At 39.1% G+C, this 23,972-nt stretch overlaps 1 protein-coding gene across 1 annotated transcript in view; it reads left to right on the forward strand.

The window, feature by feature from the left end:
* The window catches only part of LOC137089318 (protein unc-13 homolog A), a 99,984-nt gene that overhangs the window by 26,603 nt on the left and 49,409 nt on the right, over positions 1-23,972 (forward strand). Inside the window, exons 5-15 of the mRNA XM_067452872.1 lie at positions 947-1,070; positions 2,346-2,416; positions 3,787-3,841; positions 8,554-8,577; positions 9,454-9,664; positions 13,340-14,338; positions 16,171-16,273; positions 18,328-18,368; positions 20,841-20,919; positions 22,663-22,737; positions 23,734-23,953. Coding sequence (XP_067308973.1) covers positions 947-1,070; positions 2,346-2,416; positions 3,787-3,841; positions 8,554-8,577; positions 9,454-9,664; positions 13,340-14,338; positions 16,171-16,273; positions 18,328-18,368; positions 20,841-20,919; positions 22,663-22,737; positions 23,734-23,953 — 2,002 coding nt within the window. The remainder of the gene's footprint in view (positions 1-946; positions 1,071-2,345; positions 2,417-3,786; positions 3,842-8,553; positions 8,578-9,453; positions 9,665-13,339; positions 14,339-16,170; positions 16,274-18,327; positions 18,369-20,840; positions 20,920-22,662; positions 22,738-23,733; positions 23,954-23,972) is intronic.

Consider the following 23,972-nt stretch of genomic DNA (forward strand, 5'->3'; position numbering starts at 1 on the left):
AGGTTAATGGGCTTCTATTCAACTTTTCAATTAAACGAGCCGATTGCTTTAAAGGCATCCGCTGATGCATTCCTGCAGAAAGGACCTACTTCTGACGGGTTTAACTGGTTGGATGACCTTAAATTCAGTTTTAGTCTGATTTGAGCTAAAAGAGCAGAATTTGGTTGGACTTAAACAAGAGTTTGTCAAATACGATCATGAGTTCTCTGCGGTCGGCCAAAAAGTCTGGAATAATCTTCCTCTCCACAATAGATCAGCTCCATCTATAGCCAATTTTAAACCACTATTTAAGACTTTTTTCTTTTTTTGTAGCTTTTAATGCACAGTTTGCATTTCTTGGTCTGAGTTAATTAGTTGATTCAGATGATTAGGTTAATAGCTAAGCTCGCACCAGTGTGGGCTCGGCAGAAGTGCGCATCGAGGGCGCATAACGGCCGCAAAGGGGGCGCTCGCGAGCACCCTTCTGAGACGTAAAATGGGACATCCAGCGGTCTTATGGACTTAACGGACGCGCGCACGCAACGGCCATTGTAAGTCCACAAGATCGAAAGTGCACATGAAGTGTGCCATTTGGGGCAGGGCCAAAGTCGTCGAAATGTCATACACTAGAAAGTAAGGTTCATAGTGTGTAGTCAAAGACTTTAGATACACAAAGACAGTGCACTCACATTACTTTGAATGAAAGAAAGTGCACATGCAATATGGCGGAATAAGCCCCGCCTTCTAAATAAAACAGCCAATCGCTGATTGGTAATATCTGTTAGAAGCTTTGTTTAGCGTAGTTTAAGTGCATAGTGTATTAATAATATGTCATTTGAGCTATAAACTGTGTGTAGATGTGTAACGCGTGCGTGTGTGTGTGTGTGTGTGTGTGTGTGTGTGTGTGTGTGTGTGTGTGTGTGTGTGTGTGTGTGTGTGTGTGTGTGTGTGTGTGTGTGTGTGTCAGGAAGGACCAGGGGAATGGCTGACTCTGGACTCTCAGGTCATAATGGCGGATAATGAAATCTGTGGCACCAAAGATCCCACATGCCACTGTTTGCTTCTGGACACGCGCTTCGAACTGCCACTGGGTGAGCTCACACTCATGTGTCAGAAATCATGTTAGGTCGGAATATTTAAAAGTTCAAAGTATCATGCAAGAGACCGGTCTATTGAGGAGGATGCATCGATTAAACAATTATTAAATAGGAATATTCAAAGGATCGGAGTCATCAAGCCGGAGAAATAGCAAATCGGGCATGGCGCGATCGCGACTGGCTTTTAAAGGGAAAGGGAGATGAGACTCTGATTGGTTTATTGCATGTTATGCCCAAAACACACCCATGACATATTAGCAGTCCCACACGAAATCTGCAGAAAATTCAGCAGATTTCATTTTAGTGAGAGAGTGATATTTTAAAATGTCGCAAATAAAATTGACCACAGAGGAGTTAAAGAGAGGTCACTTGTCAACAACAAGAAATAACTTATTTATAGCTATTACAAATAGTTAATTTATTTACTTCAGTAGGTATTTATTTATTTTGCTTTATTGTTGAATGATATGAAATTGTGGTCATTTAGTGAATGGTCTACAATATAATTGATAAATCAATATTTTCTCCATCTTTTAGTGAATGTAGCCTGGAGAGAGATCAAGCTTTGTTTAAAAAAAAAAAAAAAAAAAAAAATATATATATATATATATATATATATAATATTTGGATTTGTATTGTAAACCTTAAATAAAAGTTAAGAAGTGAATATTTTATATTTTATTTGTAATGCTTTGTTCCAATATTTTTAGATCTTTTTAACACATTTCAAACCATTCCGCATAATTCGGCAGATTTAAAAAAAACAATCAGCACAGAAATCACAAAATAATTGGGTTTAATAATGCTCCTGATTATTAGGAGACCAGGGACGACCCTTTTGGATCATGTGCTGGGAGCGCAGACCATTTTCCCCCTCATTAAACTAGCAAAAGTGGATTCGGACTCGCCCTTAGTGCACCTGCGCTTAGACCACGCACTCAGATCCTTAAAATAGAAGATTAAATGCTGTTTTTGGGCGTGATTGTAACAATAGTTCTGATTAAAGACATAGAAAGCCTTTAAAAATAGGCTATTAAGAGATAACATTGTAAATTTAACAGAGATAAAGTAATTGCAATTACACACAATGTTTTTGATTGTCTTACTTCCGCTTTTAAAATGGGTCTCTGAATGGCAAAGGCTGCCTCTGACGAGACCCACGCCAGGGTTCGGATGGCATTCACTTTTATTCAAATGAACCGCACCAGAGTTTGTTAATATTGATTGGAAACTGGACTTAACTCTGTTACTGATTACTTTTTCCCTCAGACATCCCGGAAGAAGAGGCTCGATACTGGGCAAAGAAACTGGAGCAGCTCAATGCCATGCGGGACCAGGATGTGAGTCGGTCCTCCATGTGCTGACAAAAGCCCAAAGCCTTTAAATGAACATTAGATTCACTGTGGCTTTGCACTTTTAGAATCAATAGTGTCTGTAGAGCAACCACTGTATGGTTATCGTTATTTTTATCGTTATAGTTATTATCTTTATTGTTATAGTTATCTTTAACGTTATAGTTATCTTTAACGTTATAGTTATTATCTTTATCGTTATAGTTATTTTTATCGTTATAGTTATCTTCATTGTTATAGTTATCTTTAACGATAAAGATAACAACTATAACGTTAAAGATAATAACTATAACGTTAAAGATAACTATAACGATAAAGATAATAACTATAACGTTAAAGATACCTATAACGTTAAAGATAACTATAACGGTAAAGATAATAACTATAACGATAAAGATAATAACTATAACGTTAAAAATAACTATGACGATAAAGATAATAGCTATAACGTTAAAGATAACTATAACGGTAAAGATAATAACTATAACGTTAAAGATAACTAACGGTAAAGATACCTATAACGTTAAAGATAATAACTGTAACGTTAAAGATAATAACTATAACAATAAGGATAACGATAAAGATAATAACTATAACGTTAAAGATAACTATAACGTTAAAGATAACTATGACGATAAAGATAATAGCTATAACGTTAAAGATAACTATAACGTTAAAGATAACTATAACGTTAAAAATAACTATGACGATAAAGATAATAGCTATAACGTTAAAGATAACTATGACGATAAAGATAATAGCTATAACGTTAAAGATAACTATAACGTTAAAAATAACTATGACGATAAAGATAATAGCTATAACGTTAAAGATAACTATAACGTTAAAAATAACTATGACGATAAAGATAATAGCTATAACGTTAAAGATAACTAACGGTAAAGATACCTATAACGATAAAGATAATAACTGTAACGTTAACAATAACTATAACAATAAGGATAACGATAAAGATAATAACTATAACGATAAAGATAACTATATTGTTATAGTTATCTTTATCATTTTAGTTATTTATCTTTATCATTATAGTTATCTTTATAGTTATTATCAATATAGTTATGTTTATCAATATAGTTGTTATCTTTATCGTTATTGTTATTATCTTTATCATTATAGTTATAGCTATCGTTATAGTTATTATCTTTGTTATAGTTATCGTTATATTTACCATTATAGTTATCGTTATATTTATTATCTTTATTGTTATAGTTATCATTATAGTTATTTTTTTCACAATGCATTGTGGAAAATGTATAATGGACATACATTTACCTTCTCTACATTTAAAGCTGCCTATGTAGGCTGTGAATGATAAGTGTCTCCTTGTGCTGCAGTATTCCTATCAGGAGGCTCAGGAGAGGCCGCTGTCTGCTCCTGGAACCCAGTGCTGTGAGTTTGAGCTTCTACAAATGCATGAAAGCTTAAAGGGACAGATTTGCAAAATACAAATCAAGTCATCATTTACTCACCCTGGGGCGTAAATTGCGGGGGGGTCGGGGGGAGAGAACCCCCCAAATGGGGGTTGTCCCACCCTATAAACCATGCTGAGTATTGTAAATAATATAATGATATATACTTAAAATAAATGTGTAAGTAGTAAAACAATACAAATGCTAATGAACCCAAAATTCAAGCAACCCGCCCCAGAATTGGCGCTAATTCTAAACCGAAAGTATAAGCGCACGGCCGCACTGTCAGATCTGTGTTCGGGTTTTACTCAATATTTTAATAAGTGGCAGATCAGAGGGCTTGCTCCAGTTAAATATCTTAGTATAAAATACTATGTGGAGGACTCAAGATAATTTAATAATTATAATATGACTGCGTGGTGAACCTTACGGAAACAACGCTTTCTGCTGTTGGTCAGATAAAATGACAGAGAGAATTAGATCATTTTTAAGTGCACTAAAACACCAAATAAGTACAAATGTTTTTTTGTTTTTTTGTGGTAAACATATGCTAACCAGTACGATTTTGGCTGTATTATTTGTGTCCTCTTCAAAAATTTCTCTTGAGAAATTTTGTTTATTGCCCCCCCCAACTTTTATATGAAATGTACGCCCCTGCACTCACCCTGGTGTTGTTCTAATGCCCGTTGTTCTTCTTTGGACCACAAAAGGAGATTTTTTTACAAAAATGTCCCGCTCGCACTCATCCATATAACGGCAGTGAATAGAGACCAGCATTAAGCTTTTAAAAAATGAAAAAATTTGTGACACATGACATATTCCAAATGTTCTGGAGGTTTACGATATGAAATTTAATGTATTACTTAAAGAAAATACTTGGCAGAAAAACAACACCAGGGTGGGTAAATGATGAGTTGATTTTCATTTTAGGCTGAACTGTCCCTGTAAATCCTCATGAAATTAGCCAAAATATTTAATTTCCCCTCTAAAATCTAAATATTTTCGGGCAAATATTAGTAAATATTGCAAAAACTTAATAAGTGATTGAATTTAATTGAAATTTATGAATGGAACATTTTGTGGAAATCTATTGTTTTAGTATAATTAATACATTATTATCATTTTTGTTAATGGTATATATTAATGAGTTAAATGTCTATATTGATTTTTATTTATTTATTCTGGTTATTTAATATGTTATTTAATATTGATATACTATTATATTTTTGTTCTTATTTTGAATTAGGTTGTATTTTAATATTTTCTGTTTTCACAGTTAAAGTTCTGGTAATATTTTATTTTTGCTTTGTTTTTTAAATGTCTATATAGTTTTTAATTACATTTTATTGATTTAGTTTTAGTTATTTTGGTTATTTTGATATGCTTTTATATTTTTTGTTATTATTTTGAGCTAGAAATTCTATTTTATATTTTCTGTTTTCACAGTTACATTTTTTATTAATTTTGTTGTTTTTCTCATTTAAAAAAAGTAAATAGTTTTTATATAGACGTAGTTATTTTATTTATTAGTTGTGGTTAATTCAGTTTTAGCTATTTTAATACTTGTTTTCCTTTATCATTGATATACTTGATGAATACTTTTTTTAATATTTTGAATTGGATTTTATTTTTGTTTCACTTTATTTTTAGTTATTTTTAATAATGTTGTTGTTTTTGCCTTTATATAAATAGATTAGTTTTTATTTATTAGTTTTAGTTATGTTAGTACTTCCAGTTAAACTAAACAAAAATTAGAAATGTCAAAAAGCTGAAATAAAATAAGTTTATTTAATTTTTTTTTTTTTATCTGATGGCCATTATTGAGAGCATTAGATCAGATCAGATTCAGATTTTACACATAAATCGGATCATATTCACAGTTCTGAGCATCTAAACCACTAAGTACAGTAGCGGTTCAGTTCTTCCCGTATGTGTGTCACTGCTAATGTGATTTATGAATGATGGTAATGACGGAAGTACCGCAGAAAGCTGAATGAGCAGCAGTGTGCATGAATGAAGCTCTGACTTACTGTGACTTACCCTCTTAGACAGACACACACACACACACACACACACACACACACACTCTCTCCTTGAGTGCTGCTGATGCAGCTCCCAAGGGGGCGGGGCTAGACTGTGTGACTCACTCATTGGCTGAGCCATGCAGCTGGGAATCATCACTGGATGGCAGCCAATAGCACATCACCTTAATCACAGAACTCTGAGTCATCACAACGATCCGAGAGGAAGAGACACAGACCGAGTTTGTGACAAAGTGACAAAAATACGCTTTGAGAAATTAGTTCCCATTAAGCTAAAGGTCATAAGATGCGATTTTCTTGTTTTCCTTTCTCTTTAGTGTGTTATGAGGCTGTTTGTGCATGTATAAGATCTGCAGTTACAAAGCTCAAAACCTAAAGAGATATAAGTTTAGGCTCAGCCACACCTTCCTAAAACACTTCATTCAAACGGCCCACGAATCTACATCAGTTTCATAACACCGCCCAAATGTATAGGCGTCACTTTTATTCTCGCTGTAGTATTGTTGTCGCCGGCGTGAGTAAAAAGAGGACACAATTAGAAAACAGAGCTTGAGCTTTAGTTATAACTATGCTAGACCGTTTCTACGTCTTTGTCGTTTTACTAGCCTGTAGGGGTGGGCGCATCGATAGGAAGTATCGATATATCGATACTGATGTGAACATCAAAAAGTATCGATACTCAAATAAAAATATCGATACTAGGGTGTGTTTTTTCCCCCCCAGTATTTTTATTTATTTAAAACTATTATTTTATGCATACAATACGAATAACCTATGTTGTCAAATAGTTGTGTAGTATAGGACTATTTTCCTGCTCATCTGAACCAGGATCTGAACGCACGCAAATTCTGCAAGACAGAACCAATCGATCACAGAGAGGCCGTTCGCTTACTAATGACACTGTATTCAAACAGAGCTGCGTTTCCCAAAACTATCATAACAAACCACTGATAATTTTGAAAACACAGCCCAGAAAAATGCTCATCAGAAAACAGAAAACATACACTCACCTAAAGGATTATTAGGAACACCTGTTCAATTTCTCATTAATGCAATTATCTAATCAACCAATCACATGACAGTTCTTCAGTGCATTTAGGGGTGTGGTCCTGGTCAAGACAATCTCCTGAACTCCAAACTGAATGTCAGAATGGAAAAGAAAGGCGATTTAAGCCGTTTTGAGCGTGGCATGGTTGTTGGTGCCAGACGGGCCGGTCTGAGTATTTCACAATCTGCTCAGTTACTGGGATTTACACACACAACCATTTCTAGGGTTTACAAAGAATGGTGTGAAAAGGGAAGAGCATCCAGTATGCAGCAGTCCTGTGGGAGAAAATGCCTTGTTGATGCTCGAGGTCAGAGGAGAATGGGCCGACTGATTCAAGCTGATAGAAGAGCAACTTTGACTGAAATAACCACTCGTTACAACCGAGGTATGCAGCAAAGCATTTGTGAAGCCACAACACACACAACCTTGAGGCGGATGGGCTACAACAGCAGAAGACCCCACCGGGACCACTCATCTTCACTACAAATAGGAAAAAGAGGCGACAATTTGCACAAGCTCACCAAAATTGGACAGTTGAAGACTGGAGAAATGTTGCCTGGTCTGATGAATCTCGATTTCTGTTGAGACGTTCAGATGGTAGAGTCAGAATTTGGCGTAAACAGAATGAGAACATGGATCCATCATGCCTTGTTACCACTGTGCAGGCTGGTGGTGGTGGTGTAATGGTGTGGGGGATGTTTTCTTGGCACACTTTAGGCCCCTTAGTGCCGATTGGGCATCGTTTAAATGCCACGGCCGACCTGAGCATTGTTTCTGACCATGTCCATCCCTTAATGACCACCATGTGCCCATCCTCTGATGGCTACTTCCAGCAGGATAATGCACCATGTCACAAAGCTCAATTTCAAATTGGTTTCTTGAACATGACATTGAGTTGACTGAACTAAAATGGCCGCCACAGTCTCCAGATCTCAACCCAATAGAGCATCTTTGGGATGTGGTGGAACGGGAGCTTCGTGCCCTGGATGTGTATCCCACAAAATCTCCATCAACTGCAAGATGCTCTCCTATCAATATGGGCCAACATTTCTAAAGAATGCTTTCAGCAGCTTGTTGATCAATGCCACGGAGAATTAAGGCAGTTCTGAAGGGGAAAGGGTCAAACACAGTATGAGTGTGTGCTCCTAATAATCCTTTAGGGGGGGTGTAAATACTCACCATGTCAAATCATGACAACAATGTGCTAATTCATGTTACCAACATGTTATCAAAATGCTAAATCATGCTAGCAATTTGAAACCTGCTCATTCACGTTATGTTAGATTGTTAAAGCATGCTAGCAACATGTTAACTTAGTAGCAATGTGCTAAAACACATTAACAACATGACAAACTTGCTAGGAAGCTTCTAACATGTTCAAACTTTCAGTGGAAAACAGTGTCGCTTAAACAGCCCGTAAAACAAATCCGAAAATAATGTATGAATTATGTTTTTGTGGTAACATTTTGTGTTCTGTTAATGTTTGTTCATAACTTTGAGTTGTTTGAATGTTGTGCTTGAGAACGCTCCAGCGTAGAGAAGGAGTGTGTTAGACATGAGCAGTGCATTATGGGTAATTCTCTCTTCTCTTGTCTCTCACAGGTAACTGGTGGGGAGACCAGCAGAGTGAGTTTTCATATCTGTCATCATGAGCTCATTAATCTGACATCTGCTTTCATATTCAGCGTTACATAAGTCAGCTATCACCAGGGTGGATTTACTCACTCAATGAGCATTTCAAGCTCGATAAACACACACACACACACACACACACACACACACACACACTCTCTCTCTCTCTCTCTTTCTCTCACACACACATACTCGATGTACTGTTACGGTTTTGTTTTTCACATTGACAGATATTCCACAAATAAACCGCTTAATTTGCCTTTAGTGTGTGAGTGTGTGAGTGTGAGTGTGATGGGTAGGTTTAGGGGCAGGGAAAGTGTGTGTGTGTGTGTGATTGGTAGGTGTAAGGGCAGTGTGTGTGTGTGGTGAGTAGGTTTAGGGGCAGGGGCAGTGTGTGTGTGAGGGGTAGGTTTGGGGCAGTGTGTGTGTGTGTGTGTGTGTGTGTGTGTGTGTGTGAGTGATGGGTAGGTTTAGGGGCAGTGTGTGTGTGTGTGTGTGTGTGTGATGGGTAGGTTTAGGGTGTGTGTGTGTGTGTGTGTGTGTGTGTGTGTGTGTGTGTGTGTGTGTGTGTGTGTGTGTGTGTGTGTGTGTGTGTGTGTGTGTGTGTGTGTGTGTGTGTGTGTGTGTGTGTGTGTGTGTGATGGGTAGGTTTTGTGTGTGTGTGTGTGTGTGTATGTGATTGGTAGGTTTAGGGTATAGTGTGTGTGTGTGTGTGTGTGTGTGTGTGTGTGTGTGTGTGTGTGTGTGTGATGGGTAGGTTTAGGGCCAGGGGCAGGTGTAGGGGGATAGAATGTACAGTGTAAAATCCATCATGCCTATGGAAAGTCCCCACAATTCACAAAAACACAACGTGTGTGTGTTTGTGTATAGATAATGATCCAGACAGCGCAATGGATGACCGAGACAGTGATTACCGCAGTGAGACCAGTAACAGCATCCCACCTCCGTTCTACTCCACATCTCAGCCCAACGCCTCTGTCCACCAGTATCCCATGAGCCACCAGCACCGCAATCCCCGCGGATCCTACTCGCGCTCCATCAACACCTGTGACCTGGACTACGACCATCCCAGAGGCATCAGGTGAGGGAAAGAGAAGCACGGCCATTTTATAGCCATTTACCCGTCATGTGGTGGTCAGTAAACATGGGTGGGCGGTACTAGGTTAAAGGGTTAGTTCAGCCAAAAATGAAATGTCTGTCATTAACTCCTCTCCCTAATGTCGCTCCACACCCGTAAGACCTCCGTTCATCTTCACACACAGTTTAAGATATTTTATATTTAGTCCGAGAGCGTATGCAAGTGTATGCACACTATACTGTCCATGTCCAGAAAGGGAATAAAAACATCATCAAAGACTCAAAGACTCATAATCATACTCTGTTCTGCATACAAAAATCTCACTGGAATGGATTATTACAATTAATGGCAAAATAAATGTTTGAAAATGTAAATTGATATGACCTACTGACACACAATTACAAAATATATAAATAACTGGCTCAAAAACATTTGGGGGGGGGGGGGGATACTAACATGCCTAAGACTTTTGCACAGTACTGTATATGTATGCGTTTTTTAATATATAAATATAATAATATTACACGCAATATTATATAAACACAAAACTTTAAGGTTAGATGCTCAGTTAATTTATTTGACAGCACTTTTTTTATAAATATACTCACAGTTTATAAATATATTTATTTATTTTTTCTCAAATAAAGAAAAAACATAATAAGACTGGGAAAAAAAATTGCCCCTTGAAGTAAGTTTTATAATTTATTTTGGTGTTTTAAAGTTGTTTACAACATACACTCACCTAAAGGATTATTAGGACACCTGTTCAATTTCTCATTAATGCAATCACCTAATCAGCCAATCACATGGCAGTTGCTTCACTGCATTTAGGGGTGTGGTCCTGGTCAAGACAATCTCCTGAACTCCAAACTGAATGTCAGAATGGGAAAGAAAGGTGATTTAAGCCGTTTTGAGCGTGGCATGGTTGTTGGTGCCAGACGGGCCGGTCTGAGTATTTCACAATCTGCTCAGTTACTGGGATTTACACACACAACCATTTCTAGGGTTTACAGAGAATGGTGTGAAAAGGGAAGAGCATCCAGTATGCAGCAGTCCTGTGGGAGAAAATGCCTTGTTGATGCTCGAGGTCAGAGGAGAATGGGCCGACTGATTCAAGCTGATAGAAGAGCAACTTTGACTGAAATAACCACTCGTTACAACCGAGGTATGCAGCAAAGCATCTGTGAAGCCACAACACACACAACCTTGAGGAGGATGGGCTACAATTTACACAAGCTCATTTCTAAAGAATACTTCAGCAGCTTGTTGATCAATGCCACGTAGAATTAAGGCAGTTCTGAAGGGGAAAGGGGTCAAACACAGTATAAGTGTGTGCTCCTAATAATCCTTTAGGGGAGTGTATATTTTGCATATATTTCAAACATGTTTTTGCGAAACATTTGTTTTTCTGTCTGGTTAAACTCATTCGTTCATCACTCGTGAAACAATCATGACACCGACACAGCATGAGCGAGAGAAGGTGTTTCTCAGCAGGTGTGTCTCTTTCTTGCTCTCCGGTTTTTCTTTAATGGACTCATTCATCATGTCTGAGCGGCGTGGCTCTTATCGTCTTCTTTTTTTCTGATACTATTTTTTCCCTCCTCCTGGCAAAGACCTTTAAATTCGACTGTCTCTCTTTGTTTCTCTTCCATTATTCAACAAGACGAGTTTTCATTGATTTATAAAAAGACTTGACATCAGCGTGCCTTTGCTTGAGGGCTCGATGGATTCTCCTGTTTCCCTGTTAGGAATTAGAAAAGCAGAAGTTGTCCTAACTAGTGCTGCACTTCTTACTTAGTATTTTTGTCTTGTTTCTAGTCCAAACATCTAAAAATTCCTAAAACAAGAAGTATTTACTGGACAAGCAAAAGTAATTGTCTTGTTTTGGGAAAAATAGCTAAAAATGAAGAGAGCTTTTGCTTAAAATAAGCAAAATAATCTTAAAATAACATTATTTAACTTACCCCACTGGCAGATTATTGTGCTTATTTTAAGCAGAAACTCTCAATTTTGAGTAACTTTTTCCCCAAAACAAGACAATAATTTTTACTTGTCTAGCAAATGTTTCTTAATGTAAGAATTTTTAGATATTTAGACTAGAAACAAGACAAACATACTAAGTAAGAAATGCATTTTTTGCAGTGCTGTAGTACTGGAGACCGGTCTTGGTCTCGAGACCATTTTTTGAAGGCCAAAATATTAAATGTCATGAATGTATATTGACTGAGAAATCCACTATTTTGCAGAGGGAGGTTTGACAAAATGACATTTTTCAAGTTTTGGAACCAAATTACAGGAGTGTAAACATTACTTTAGAAAGACGACATCATCCTTATTTTATTTTTACACAGAGATTGGTAGGTGTATTAGTCAAATCTGTTGACTTTAGCAATCTTTGTTTCATTATATGCCAATGGTGACCATTCAAAAATGAGGGGAAAAAGCACTTCTTGTGTTTTTTGCCCCAGGTTTGCTTGCCTGTAACTAGAGAAGTTTTAAAAATATCTTAAAATCCTTTTAGATTGTTTTTTGAACAAATGTTTTTTATTGGCATCTTTATTTTGAAGGCCCAATATGGTTCAATCCCAGAGATCTGAAGATCGTAATGCGGCTCCATGAGTAAATTGGTAAATTGTACACATTTTCAGTGGTCAAAAACCAAATGTGGGTCACTTTGCATACAGATGATACTTTTGTATTTTAAAGAGGAAAATGTGAAGAAAAAATTATGTTGAAACTAGAAATGTGTATTGTTTTTTCTATCAACATAATTGTGCCATAATGATTATTTTTACAAAGGTTGTGTGCCTGTAACTCTAAAAAAATATTAAAGGTAGCCCAATATGATTTTAGATTCTGGTTCTTTACAAACTTTTCTTTTGATATCTTAATTTTCAAGGCCCTCTGGTTAGTTCCCAGAGATATGGGGATTTCAATGCGGCTCCATGTTCAACACTGCAAACAATTCTTCAAATATATTATTTTTTAAAACGTATTTAGTTTTTTTCTTGTTTCCAGTCCAAATATCTAAATATTCTTAAATCAAGATGCATTTATTAGATAAGTAAAATAAGATATTTTTGCTTGTTTTCTGGGGGGAAATATAAAATTAAGTGAGTTTTTGCTTAAAACAAGCTAAATTATCTGCCAATGGGGTGAGGAAAATAATCTATCTATTTCTGTTTGGGACGGAAACAAGAAACAAGTTTTCAAACAGAAATAAGATTATTTTTCTCACCCCACTGGCAGATAATTTTGCCTGTTTTAAGCAAAAACTCACTTCATTTTGATTTGATTTTCCAAAAACAAGACAAAATATCTTATGTCGTATTACTTATCTAGTAAATGCATCTTGATTGTTTAATGCAATTGTTAGATATTTAGACTAGAAACGAGACAAAATTAGTAAGAAGAGCATTTTTTGCGGTGTATTTGTTGAATTTTATCCATTTTCAATGGTCAAAAACCAAATGCGGGTCACTTTACACACAGCTGATACTATTGGAAAGGAGGTCGTAAAAAAAGTCAAAAAAGCCTTAAATTAGAATTTTAAAAAGCTTGCAGATACCCTGAACAATGGCCAAAATGTTTGCAAAAAAACGTGTGTAGGTTTCAGTCACACACTGAGGTGTTTTCTTGTTCTGCCTAATCTTTGATTCCCTCTTTGTCCTTTTCCAGTCCGACCGGGAGCTATGCATCTTCAGCCGAGCTTAGCCATTGTAGTTCTCAACTGAGCGAAGAGTTCGGTGAGCGAGAACTTTACGACGAGAACGACTCGTACCATTCCTGCCATTCGTCTGTGTCCTACAGCAAGGGTTCGCCTGACTGGGACGAGACCCAGGGGGTGTATAGCGACGATTGCGCCTACAGTAAGGACGGAGGCGAAGAAGGTGCTATATATGAGGAAGACGATGGGGATCTATATGCAGAGGAGGTGGACATGTACGAGGGTGAGGAGGACAACTACGTGGAAGAAGAAATGTATCCGCTGGACGAGAACCAAGAGCTTCCTTTCACTCCTACTCCATCCAGCATCGCCCCAACATTGGACGTCCCATCAAGACCTCCTCTGGAGAAACAGGCCTCGCTTCACCAACAACAACCGTCTCAGAACGCCAGCCAACCTCCAGTTCAACCGGCCAATCAGACTCAGCCCCAAACTCCAGCCAAACCCCTAAACCAGCACGTTCCCGCCCCCCAGCGACAACAACCGCCACCCCAACCACAATCCTCAGGCCCGATCCCTTCAGTTCAATCTTTCTTCGCCATGGCTAAGCCATTGACTGCCGTTTTTGGGTTGGGTGGATCTACTCCTTCACCACCTCCTGCACCAACAGCTCAATCCCAAATTCAACCTGCAACAACACAACCCCAACCTCCAATGCCCCAACCTCCCGTCCCTGCCGCCCAACAGATTCCTCCAACTACAAACAAATCCCCTGAGCTTCCCATTGCGGTGCCCATAACCAACTCCAAACCTTCTGCACCAGAACTCAAACCTCCAACCCCAACAGACGAGAAACTGCCCATAGAGCCAGAGCCCCCAATGATGGAGGAACCTCCACTTCAAGAAGATGACTTCCCCATGGAAGAGTCTCCAATAGAGGAAATAAAGATGGAGAGCCCCCCTGCATCTCCTCCTTTTGAAGAGGAGGAACCAGCTCCAGAACCGGAGAGGTATCAACAACATCTCACCCTTGGTTTCTCAGAACTGTGGGATACTATAGTTTATGTATAGGTATATCTTGATGAAGAGACTGTACAACCATCCAACCACCCAATCGATTCCCCATAGAGAAAATCAAGTCCCGCCCGCCCTGCAGTTTTTCTTGTTCCAGAAGCCATTTCACGTAATATATATACACATCACAATAGGAAAGAAAAGATTACTGGTAATGCTGATTGATTAGTCTTGGTAAAGATAACACTGTTGAAAAAAAAAAGCTTCTGAAAACAAGACTGTGGTGGTCTTAACTGGTTTCCCAGCATGGCCAACTGGTGTTTTTACCTATTTTAGATGATCAGCCAGCTTGACTCTCAGCTTGGCCTGCTAAAACAAGCAAATTGGATAATTTAAAGGCTGTTTTTTTTTAAACATTGGACCTGGATTTATTAGTCGACCAGATGACCAGACTCAAAAGTTCCCAAAACCCCTTTAAAACCAGCAAATCAGATTAGCTTGGCCAGATAAAATGAGCAAACCACATAAATTGGATAATTTAAAAGCTGTTTTAAGGATATTTCACCTGGTTTAGATAGTTAGATCAGATGACCAGACTGATAAGTGTCCAAACCCCTTTAAAACCAGCAAGCTAGATCAGCTTGACCAGCTAAAATGAGTAAACCACATTTCAGTCAGGACCACTTTGAGAATGAAATTTATTGACAATCTTTGATTTGGCGAAAGGCTTAGGCCAAAGATGCTCGAGCTGCCATAGCATGAGATACATCCTTGAAACATAATCCCCCAGCCTTCATAATAACCAAAAGTTTCTTAGCATATATTACAGGAAAAGATACAATGGTAACAATAGAGTTCTGTACAGAATCCAATACTCGATAATGACGATAATAGGAGGTAAAGGGGTGGAGGTGGGTGTAAATGTCTGTGCAACAGACTGAGGAACATGAGTTTGAAGGAGCTTAAATACTATAATTGATTAGAGTAGGGGGTGTAACAAATCAGCTGAGCGTCAGCTGATAACGTTTAGCGATCAGTGGTCTGCCTGAACTACGCTTGAATTCCATTCAATCACTCAAGCTCCATTTGTTGGGTAATTTAAAAGCTGTTTTGAGGATATTTGACCTGGTTTAGATAGTTAGACCAGCTGATTGTTGTCCAAAAAATCCTTTAAAAACCAGATCAGCTTGGCGAGCTAAAATGAGCAAACCACGTTTGTTGGATGATTTAAAAGTTGTTTTTAGGATATTTGACCTGGTTTAAATAGTTGACCAGCTTGACCACACTGATAAGTACCCAAAAACTCTTTAAAACCAGCAAATCAGGTCAGCTTGGCCAGCTAAAATGAGAGAACCCACATTTATTGGATAACTTATAAGCTGTTTTGAGGATATTTGACCTGATTTAGATAGACCAGCTGATAAGTGCCAAAAACTCCTTTAAAACCAGCAAACCAGATCAGCTAAAATGAGCAAACCACATCTATTGGATGATTTATAAGCTGTTTTTATTATATTGTACCTGGTTTAGATAGTCAACCAGAATGACTCCTCTAGCTTGGTCAGCTAGAACAAGCAAATTGGATGATTTAAAAGCTGTTTTGGGATATTTCACTTGGTTTAGATAGTTGACCAGCTTTACCAGGCTGATAAGTGCCCAAAACCCCTTTAAAACCAGCACGCCAGACCAGCACTACCAGCGAAAATGCACAAAAAAAAATTTATTACGCTGCTTTTTCAGGATATTTAAGCAAGCTAGTGTGGTTGCATCTAATACTGTTAGATTAATTTTGGATTATACATGCGAATGATCTTGATTGTCTATGCAGTGAATCGGTGATGGAGGAGCCGAAGGAGCCGGTGGACCCGGCGGTCAGAGCTAAAGAGAACTGGCTTCGACTCTTCGAGAAGGTCCGACGACAGTTGCAGGAGGTGAGGCAGTTCACTAGACTGTTGAAAGTCTCATTTCTGTGCAAATACCGGGAGTAAGAACTGACCTAATTTACTTTCTGAATACATGTTCCTGGAGTTATTGTGAGCAGTTTAATGCATGTTATTCAAGAGAAAATAGATGCTCGTCTTTCCACTTCGAGCCTCCACAATTCACTGCAAACTCGCATTCATTTCCTGTCATTCACAAACATAAATAAGCACTATTTATTTTTAAGCCTCCACACGTTTTCTGCTCTATGCTTATGATGCGATGAAACACCATGCACTCTAACGGCTGTCATGATTATTTTGCAGTTTGCAACGTCCTCTTTGCTTGTTTTTTCTGTTGACTCTTTATCCTTTGTTGTCTGTTTGTATCCCGCCGTTTTCTCGTCTTTCCAGTCTCTTTTCATTGCTTTAGCGATTTGCATGTTCACTCAGATGACCCATGATGGGACGAGACTGTCAGGTGGGTCCGGTGTTGGTTGTGTGAACGTTTTGTGGTGGTTTTGTGTAAGTTGTTTTGATACTCTATATTGCCAAAAGTATTGGGCCGCCCCTCCAAATCACTGAGTTCAGCTGTTCGATCACTTCATGGCCACAGGTGTATAACTCCAGCTCTCGGCCTGCAGACGCTTCTACACACATTAGTGAAAGAATGGGTCGCTCTCAGGAGCTCAGTGAACTCAAGCGTGGGGCCGTGATAGGTTGACACCTGTGCAATAAGTCCATTCCTGACATTTCCTCACTACTAAATATTCCACGCTCAACTGTTAGTGGGATTATAACAAAGTGGAAGCGATTGGGAACAACAGCAACTCAGCCATGAAGTGATAGGCCACGTAAAATCATAGAGTGGGGTCAACGCATGCTGGGGTCACAGTGCGCAGAAGTTGCCAACTTTCTGCAGAGTCAATAGCTCCAGACCTCCAAACTTCTGTGTCCTTCAGATGAGCTCAAGAACAGCGTTGAGAGCTTCATGGAATGGGTTTCCATGGCCGAGCAGCTTATCCAAGCCTTACATTACCATGAGCAATGCAAAGCGTGGGATGCAGTGGAGAGAAGCAGCCGCCACTGGACTCTAGAGCAGTGAGACGTGTTCTCTGAGCGACCAATCACGCTTAAGTCTGACAATCCCATGGACGAGTCTTGGTTTGGCGGTTGCCAGGAGAACGGGACTCCCCTGACTGAATTGTGCCAAGTGTAAAGTTTGGTGGAGGGGGGATTGTGGGGTGGGTTTGTTTTTCAGGGGTTAGGCTTGGCCTCTTAGTTCCAGTGAAAGGAACTCTTAATGCTTCAGCATACCAAGACATTTTGGACAATTTCATGCTCCCAACTTTGTGGGATCAGTGTGGGGACGGCCTTTTCCTGTCCCAGCATGACTGCGCTCCAGTGCACAAAGCGTCGGTCCATAAAGACATGGATGAGGAGTTCGGTGTGAAGGAACTTGACTGGCCTGCACAGAGTCCTGAGCTCTACCCGATAGAACAGCTTTGGGATGAATTAGAGCGGAGACTGAGAGCCAGGCCTTCTCGTCCAACATCAGTGCCTGACCTCACAAATGAGCTTCTAGAAGAATGGGCAAAAATCCCCATAAACACACTCCTAAACCTTGAGGAAAGCCTTCCCAGAAGAGCTGAAGCTGTTAGAGCTGCAAAGGGTGGGCAGACTCCATATTAAACCCTAATGGGAGGGCATTAAAGCTCATGCGCATGTAAAGGCAGGCGACCCAAAACTTTTGGCAATATAAGCTGACTGATGTAACATAGTTGCAGAAAGGCCCTTAGACTCTATAAAATATAAGGGTTTGCTGCATGACATGGGTGTTTTTTTGTTACAATGTCATCAACAAAACAATTGAAATAAAGGAAGGAAATAAAACAAGTTTATTTTTTATATCTTAGTTAAGGTTTATTTTATATTCAGTGGTTATGGTTTTGGTTTTATTTAATGATAATAACCCTGGTTTGTTGCCATGTTTGTGATCAAACTTTGATCAAAGTCAGTCATCTAATAAAACTGATCAAGTGTTTCTCTTTCTGTCTTTCCCTCAGGCACGAGGAGAGACTCAGTCTCTGTGGTTTGGTAAAGGAGGGTAAGTCAAACCTAAGCCTGATCTCCAGTAGATCTGCTGTCACTGCAAACATTGACTTAAGCCCTATTCGCACGGGATTAGTATTATCTGGGGACCTCTGAGATTTAGAAATAACTCCCACATCTGAGTTTTGCGTGGCAGATTCGCACGGGATAAGCAAAGCCTGTGATTTTACTCGAATTTACTGACTTATCTCCCGGATATGATGTCAAGACTTGTAAATGTTTTTTCGTTATAGATATAGCTGTATGAAATCATAAACTGGCATCAATATCGTTTCATTATTTCATAGTAATAAACATAGTTTCGTTTAGTTAGAGAACAGACGCTACAATTAAAAACTGACCTGAGCTCAGACCGGCGGCAGGAGTCAGATTTCATTCATCACGAGTGAGAAGCTGACGATATACGGCGGGAGATTCAGTTTCAATGCTAAATATAAAAGTGCCCATTTAAGCAAGCTTGTCTTTGTACTGTAATGTTATGTTTTTCATTAAGAATAGTATTGATATTAATATTAAGCACACCATTCAAGCAATTTGCTCCGAAATTGGTTCTCATTCTAAAGTGAAAGTATCCGTGCGGGAATTCATAACGGTGCGCATTATGAAAGCAGCCTCTGATCCGCCTAATCCTGGCCAAATCACAGAGATGTTGATTCGCACTGGACTAATATTATCACAGGACCTCGGTGTTCGGCCATGTCTGTAATTTGTAAAGTTAAAATTCCCCCGCAAATAATCTACAATATTTCGCCGAACACGAGGTCCTGTGATAGTAGTCCCGTGCGAATCGGCATCTCTGTGATTTGGCCAGGATTAGGCGGATCGGATATAGTTTTTGTTTCCTGTCCGCATTTCTATCTTCATCTTTCACGAAGAATGGAGGCTGCTTTCATAATGCGCACCGTTATGAATTCCCGCAAAGATTATACTTTCACTTTAGAATGAGAACCAATTTGGGAGCAAATTACTTGAATGGTGTGGTTAATATTAACATCAATACTATTCTTAAAGGAGTACTTCAGCGCTGGGAAGATGAATCTGTATTTAAACTGGGTCATTAATGTAGTAAAAATGTGAAATTATTTTTGAATTTGGTGCCTTCTAGACTGAGAAAAGACAGAAAATGTATTTTTGTCTCATGGGGATGAAAGACTACAATTCCCAGAATGCTTCGCTGCCCTGTGAGGCCATTCCCAAAGCCACCGCTACTGGATTACTGTCACTGAGATGGAGAAGACACTACAATTAAAAACTGAACGTGTGTGTTCAATAATGAGTGAGTCGCCGCGCGAGTATCACAGCACTGAGCACTAACTGCAGGAGTGAGATAAATGAGCTGATGAGCTCTCGTGATGAGAGCTGAGGTAATCGCGACTACACTCGCGGCATACATTCTCAACGCGAGTTCAGTCCGGCACGTTTCAGTTCATGCCTTTGCAAGCTTAACTTTCATAGAAATTAATTTCAGAAGTTAAAAGACTTCCATTGCTCAGCATAGCTCTGTTTAAATGAGTGCCTGAGCTGAGCTGAGCTGTGAGTGTGATCTCCATCCTCACGCACGGGATCAAAACATGAGGAAATGGCTCCCTCTGCTGGCTGTAGTCTTTAGCCTTTGGCCAAACATTCCTCCTATGATGCAAATATCGTCAATTTGCATCATAGGAGGAATTTTTCCAGAAATAAAATGCATAAATCTCTCGTCTCAGGGAGATATGAGAGGGGAAAGTACATTTATTTGAATATACTCCAGGGTTTCTACTGATACAAAGCCATATGCTAATCGCTGAAGTAACCCTTTAATGAAAAACATAACATTACAGTACAAAGACAAGCTCGCTTAAATGGGCACTTTTATATTTAGCTTTGAAACTGAATCTCCCGCCGTATATCGTCAGCTTCTCACTCGTGATGAATGAAATCTGACTCCTGCCGCCGGTCTGAGCTCAGGTCAGTTTTTAATTGTAGCGTCTGTTCTCTAACTGAACGAAACCATTTTTATTACTATAAAACTATCAAAACGATATCGATACATATGACTGTTTATGATGAATCACAGGCTTTGCTTATCCCGTGCGAATCTGCCACGCAAAACTCAGATGTGGGAGTTTCTGAATCTCAGAGGTCCCCAGATAATACTAATCTGGTGTGAATAGGGCTTTATACTGACCATTAGTTAAGTGGACATGGAGTTCATCTAATGACATACACAGTTTTACCGCCATATTGAGTGCATGTGACACTGGGAACGAGAGAGGATCTTGTGCTAATGATGGGCACTTTCCAAAGAGGCTTCGTTAAGCTTTGTTATCTTTGCAAATCATTTGTTTTGAACCAGTGATTTGCCAAAGCCACACGATTTCAATGAACAAGTAAACATGACTGTTACATCATAACATTTTTGAAACAGCAAACATCGAGGAAGGGGAATTATTGTCATGCTGCGTTATGCTTGTGTTTGGTTGTGAAGGATGGGCGGAGCGCTGTACAGCATCGACAGCATGCCGGACCTGAGGAAGAGGAAGACCGTTCCTCTGGTCAGAGATCTGGTGAGAAACCTGCAGCCGTTTGTGCTTCAGCTGCTCTGGGTTCAGTTCAGTGGAGCTCTGATAGAGGGCGCTACTTCACTGGTCTTATGATCCGGACGAACAAAACTACAAAAAAATCACATCGACTTTCATAAAGGGATCAATTTTTAAGTGTTTAGGCTTCATTTACAAAGTATGCATCTGTCTGTCTGTCTGTCTGTCTGTCTATCTATCCCTCTATCTGTTTATCCATCCATCTGTCTGTCTGTCTGTCTGTCTGTCTATCTATCCCTCTATCTGTTTATCCATCCATCCATCCATCTGTCTGTCTATCCCTCTATCAGTTTATCCATCCGTCTATCTATCTATCTATCTATCTATCTATCTATCTATCTATCTATCTATCTATCTATCTATCTATCTATCTATCTATCTGTCTGTCTGTCTGTCTGTCTGTCTGTCTGTCTGTCTGTCTGTCTGTCTGTCTGTCTGTCTGTCTATCTATCCCTCTATCTGTTTATCCATCCATCCATCCATCTGTCTGTCTATCCCTCTATCAGTTTATCCATCCGTCTATCTATCTATCTATCTATCTATCTATCTATCTATCTATCTATCTATCTATCTATCTATCTATCTATCTATCTATCTATCTATCTGTCTGTCTGTCTGTCTGTCTGTCTGTCTGTCTGTCTGTCTGTCTGTCTGTCTGTCTATCCCTCTATCAGTTTATCCATCCATCTATCTATCTATCTATCTATCTATCTATCTATCTATCTATCTATCTATCTATCTATCTATCTATCTATCTGTCTGTCTGTCTGTCTGTCTGTCTGTCTGTCTGTCTATCCCTCTATCTGTTTATCCATCCATCCGTCTGTCTATCCCTCTATCAGTTTATCCATCCGTCTATCTATCTATCTATCTATCTATCTATCTATCTATCTATCTGTCTGTCTGTCTGTCTGTCTGTCTGTCTGTCTGTCTGTCTGTCTGTCTGTCTGTCTGTCTATCTATCTATCTGTTTATCTGTCTGTCTGTCTGTCTGTCTATCTATCTGTTTATCCATCCATCCATCCATCCATCTATCTGTCCGTTTATCCATCCCTCTATCCATCTATCCCTCCGTCCGTCCGTCTGTCTGTTTTCTGATAGACTGTATTGCCTTCAAACTCTTTGTCTTTGTCAAGCCACCATCAAAGTTTGTCTTCATGAACTTTATCTAGATGTATTTATTTATTTTTGCAGTGCAGTCATAATATACCGCAGAACTCAGAAGAATAGAAATCTTAAGAAGAATTAAGAAGTCTTAAATTAAGAAGTCCCAGATTACCTATTAAACAAACTCAGATTAACTATTAAAACGTTTTAATTGTATATGTTTCTCAGTGTTTTATTTGGACGAATTCTTGCAGGTTGTAAAGCCTGTGCGTGTTTTACTGTCTGTTTGAGTTGTGAAAGCTCATTTAAATGTGAGTAACACAGTCCTCTATCTTGTTTTCTTTGCTTCTGCTGTCTGGATTCAGGCCATGGTAAGGATTTGTTCTAATCATTGTGTATAACAGCAGCGTTGGTGTCTTGTTAAATCTGAGACTTTGTTGAGATCTCTTCTGCAATGCTCGATGAGACGCATGTGAGATTACTGTGTGTGTTTCTATTAGGGAAACATCTGATCTGTGTGTGTGTGTGTGTGTGTGTGTGTGTGTGTGTGTGTGTGTGTGTGTGTGTGTGTGTGTGTGTGTGTGTGTGTGTGTGATGTTTCAGTCTCTCGTGCAGAACTCTCGTAAGGCCGGCATCACGTCCGCTATGGCCTCCAGCACACTCAACAACGAGGAGCTGGTGAGTGATTCAGCTTCACCGATCTCTGTTAAAGATGCATTTGGTCACTCGTTTACCTGAAGCACCGCATTCTGAACCCTGAGACGAAAGCACTGTTTGAGTAAAACTAGGACTAAAACTAAAGTTCAGGACCCATCACTATATAAGTCGTTATTTCGATTTTTTGCGCACAAACTCTTCTCTTGTCTTCATCAATGATTGTAGAGCCGCTGTAGTGAGATGGGCTTTGTATCGACGTCTTTAGTGCCTTTATGGGTCTTGAGAGAGGAAATTACATTGGTGTCAATGAAGGCCTTTCTGAGCCATCGGATTTCAACACTAATATCTTCATCTGTGTGTGAAGATGAGCGGAGGTCTGACGGCTGGCCAACCACAGGAGGAATTAATGACACAATTTACATTTTTGGCTGAACTAACCCTTTAATCCCTGTCCGGGAAACACAGACGAATACACTGCAAAAAAATGCTTTTTTTAATTAGTATTTTTGTCTTGTTTCTAGTCCAAACATCAAAACAAGAAACATTTACTAGACAAGCAAAAGTAATTGTCTTGGTTTGGGAAAAAATAACTCAAAATGAAGAGAGTTTTTACTTAAAATAAACTAAATAATCTGCCAGTGGGGTAAAATAAATAATCTTGTTTTCTGTTTGAATTAAGATTATTTTTCTCACCCCATTGGCAGATTATTTAGTTTATTTTAAGCAAAAACTCTCTTCATTTTGAGTTATTTTTTCCCAAAACAATTACTTTTGCTTGTCTAGTAAATACTTTTTGTTTTAAGAATTTTCTAGTCTAGTGTTTGGACTCGAAACAAGAAAAAAATACTGAGTAAAAAAGCATTTTTTTGCAGTGAGTGATATTCCAAAGGTATCTGTAATTGTTTGATGTATTCTGTTTATGTTGAGAAAATCAAAATAAAGTGAGAAAAAAAAAGGTGACCGAGAGAAGTAAACTTTGGGAGGAATAACACTAACGCAGTGCTTGTGCTCCTGTAGAAGAGTCACGTGTATAAGAAGACTCTGCAGGCTCTGATCTACCCCATCTCCTGCACCACTCCGCATAACTTCGAGGTTTGGACGGCCACTACGCCCACATACTGCTACGAGTGTGAGGGTCTGCTGTGGGGCATCGCGCGCCAGGGCATGCGCTGCTCCGAGTGCGGGGTCAAATGTCACGACAAGTGCCAGGACCTGCTCAACGCCGACTGTCTGCAGAGTGAGTGTTATAAAGTTCA

Source organism: Pseudorasbora parva, chromosome 9 (genome assembly GCF_024679245.1).
Source record: "Pseudorasbora parva isolate DD20220531a chromosome 9, ASM2467924v1, whole genome shotgun sequence".
NCBI classification, from domain to species: domain Eukaryota; kingdom Metazoa; phylum Chordata; class Actinopteri; order Cypriniformes; family Gobionidae; genus Pseudorasbora; species Pseudorasbora parva.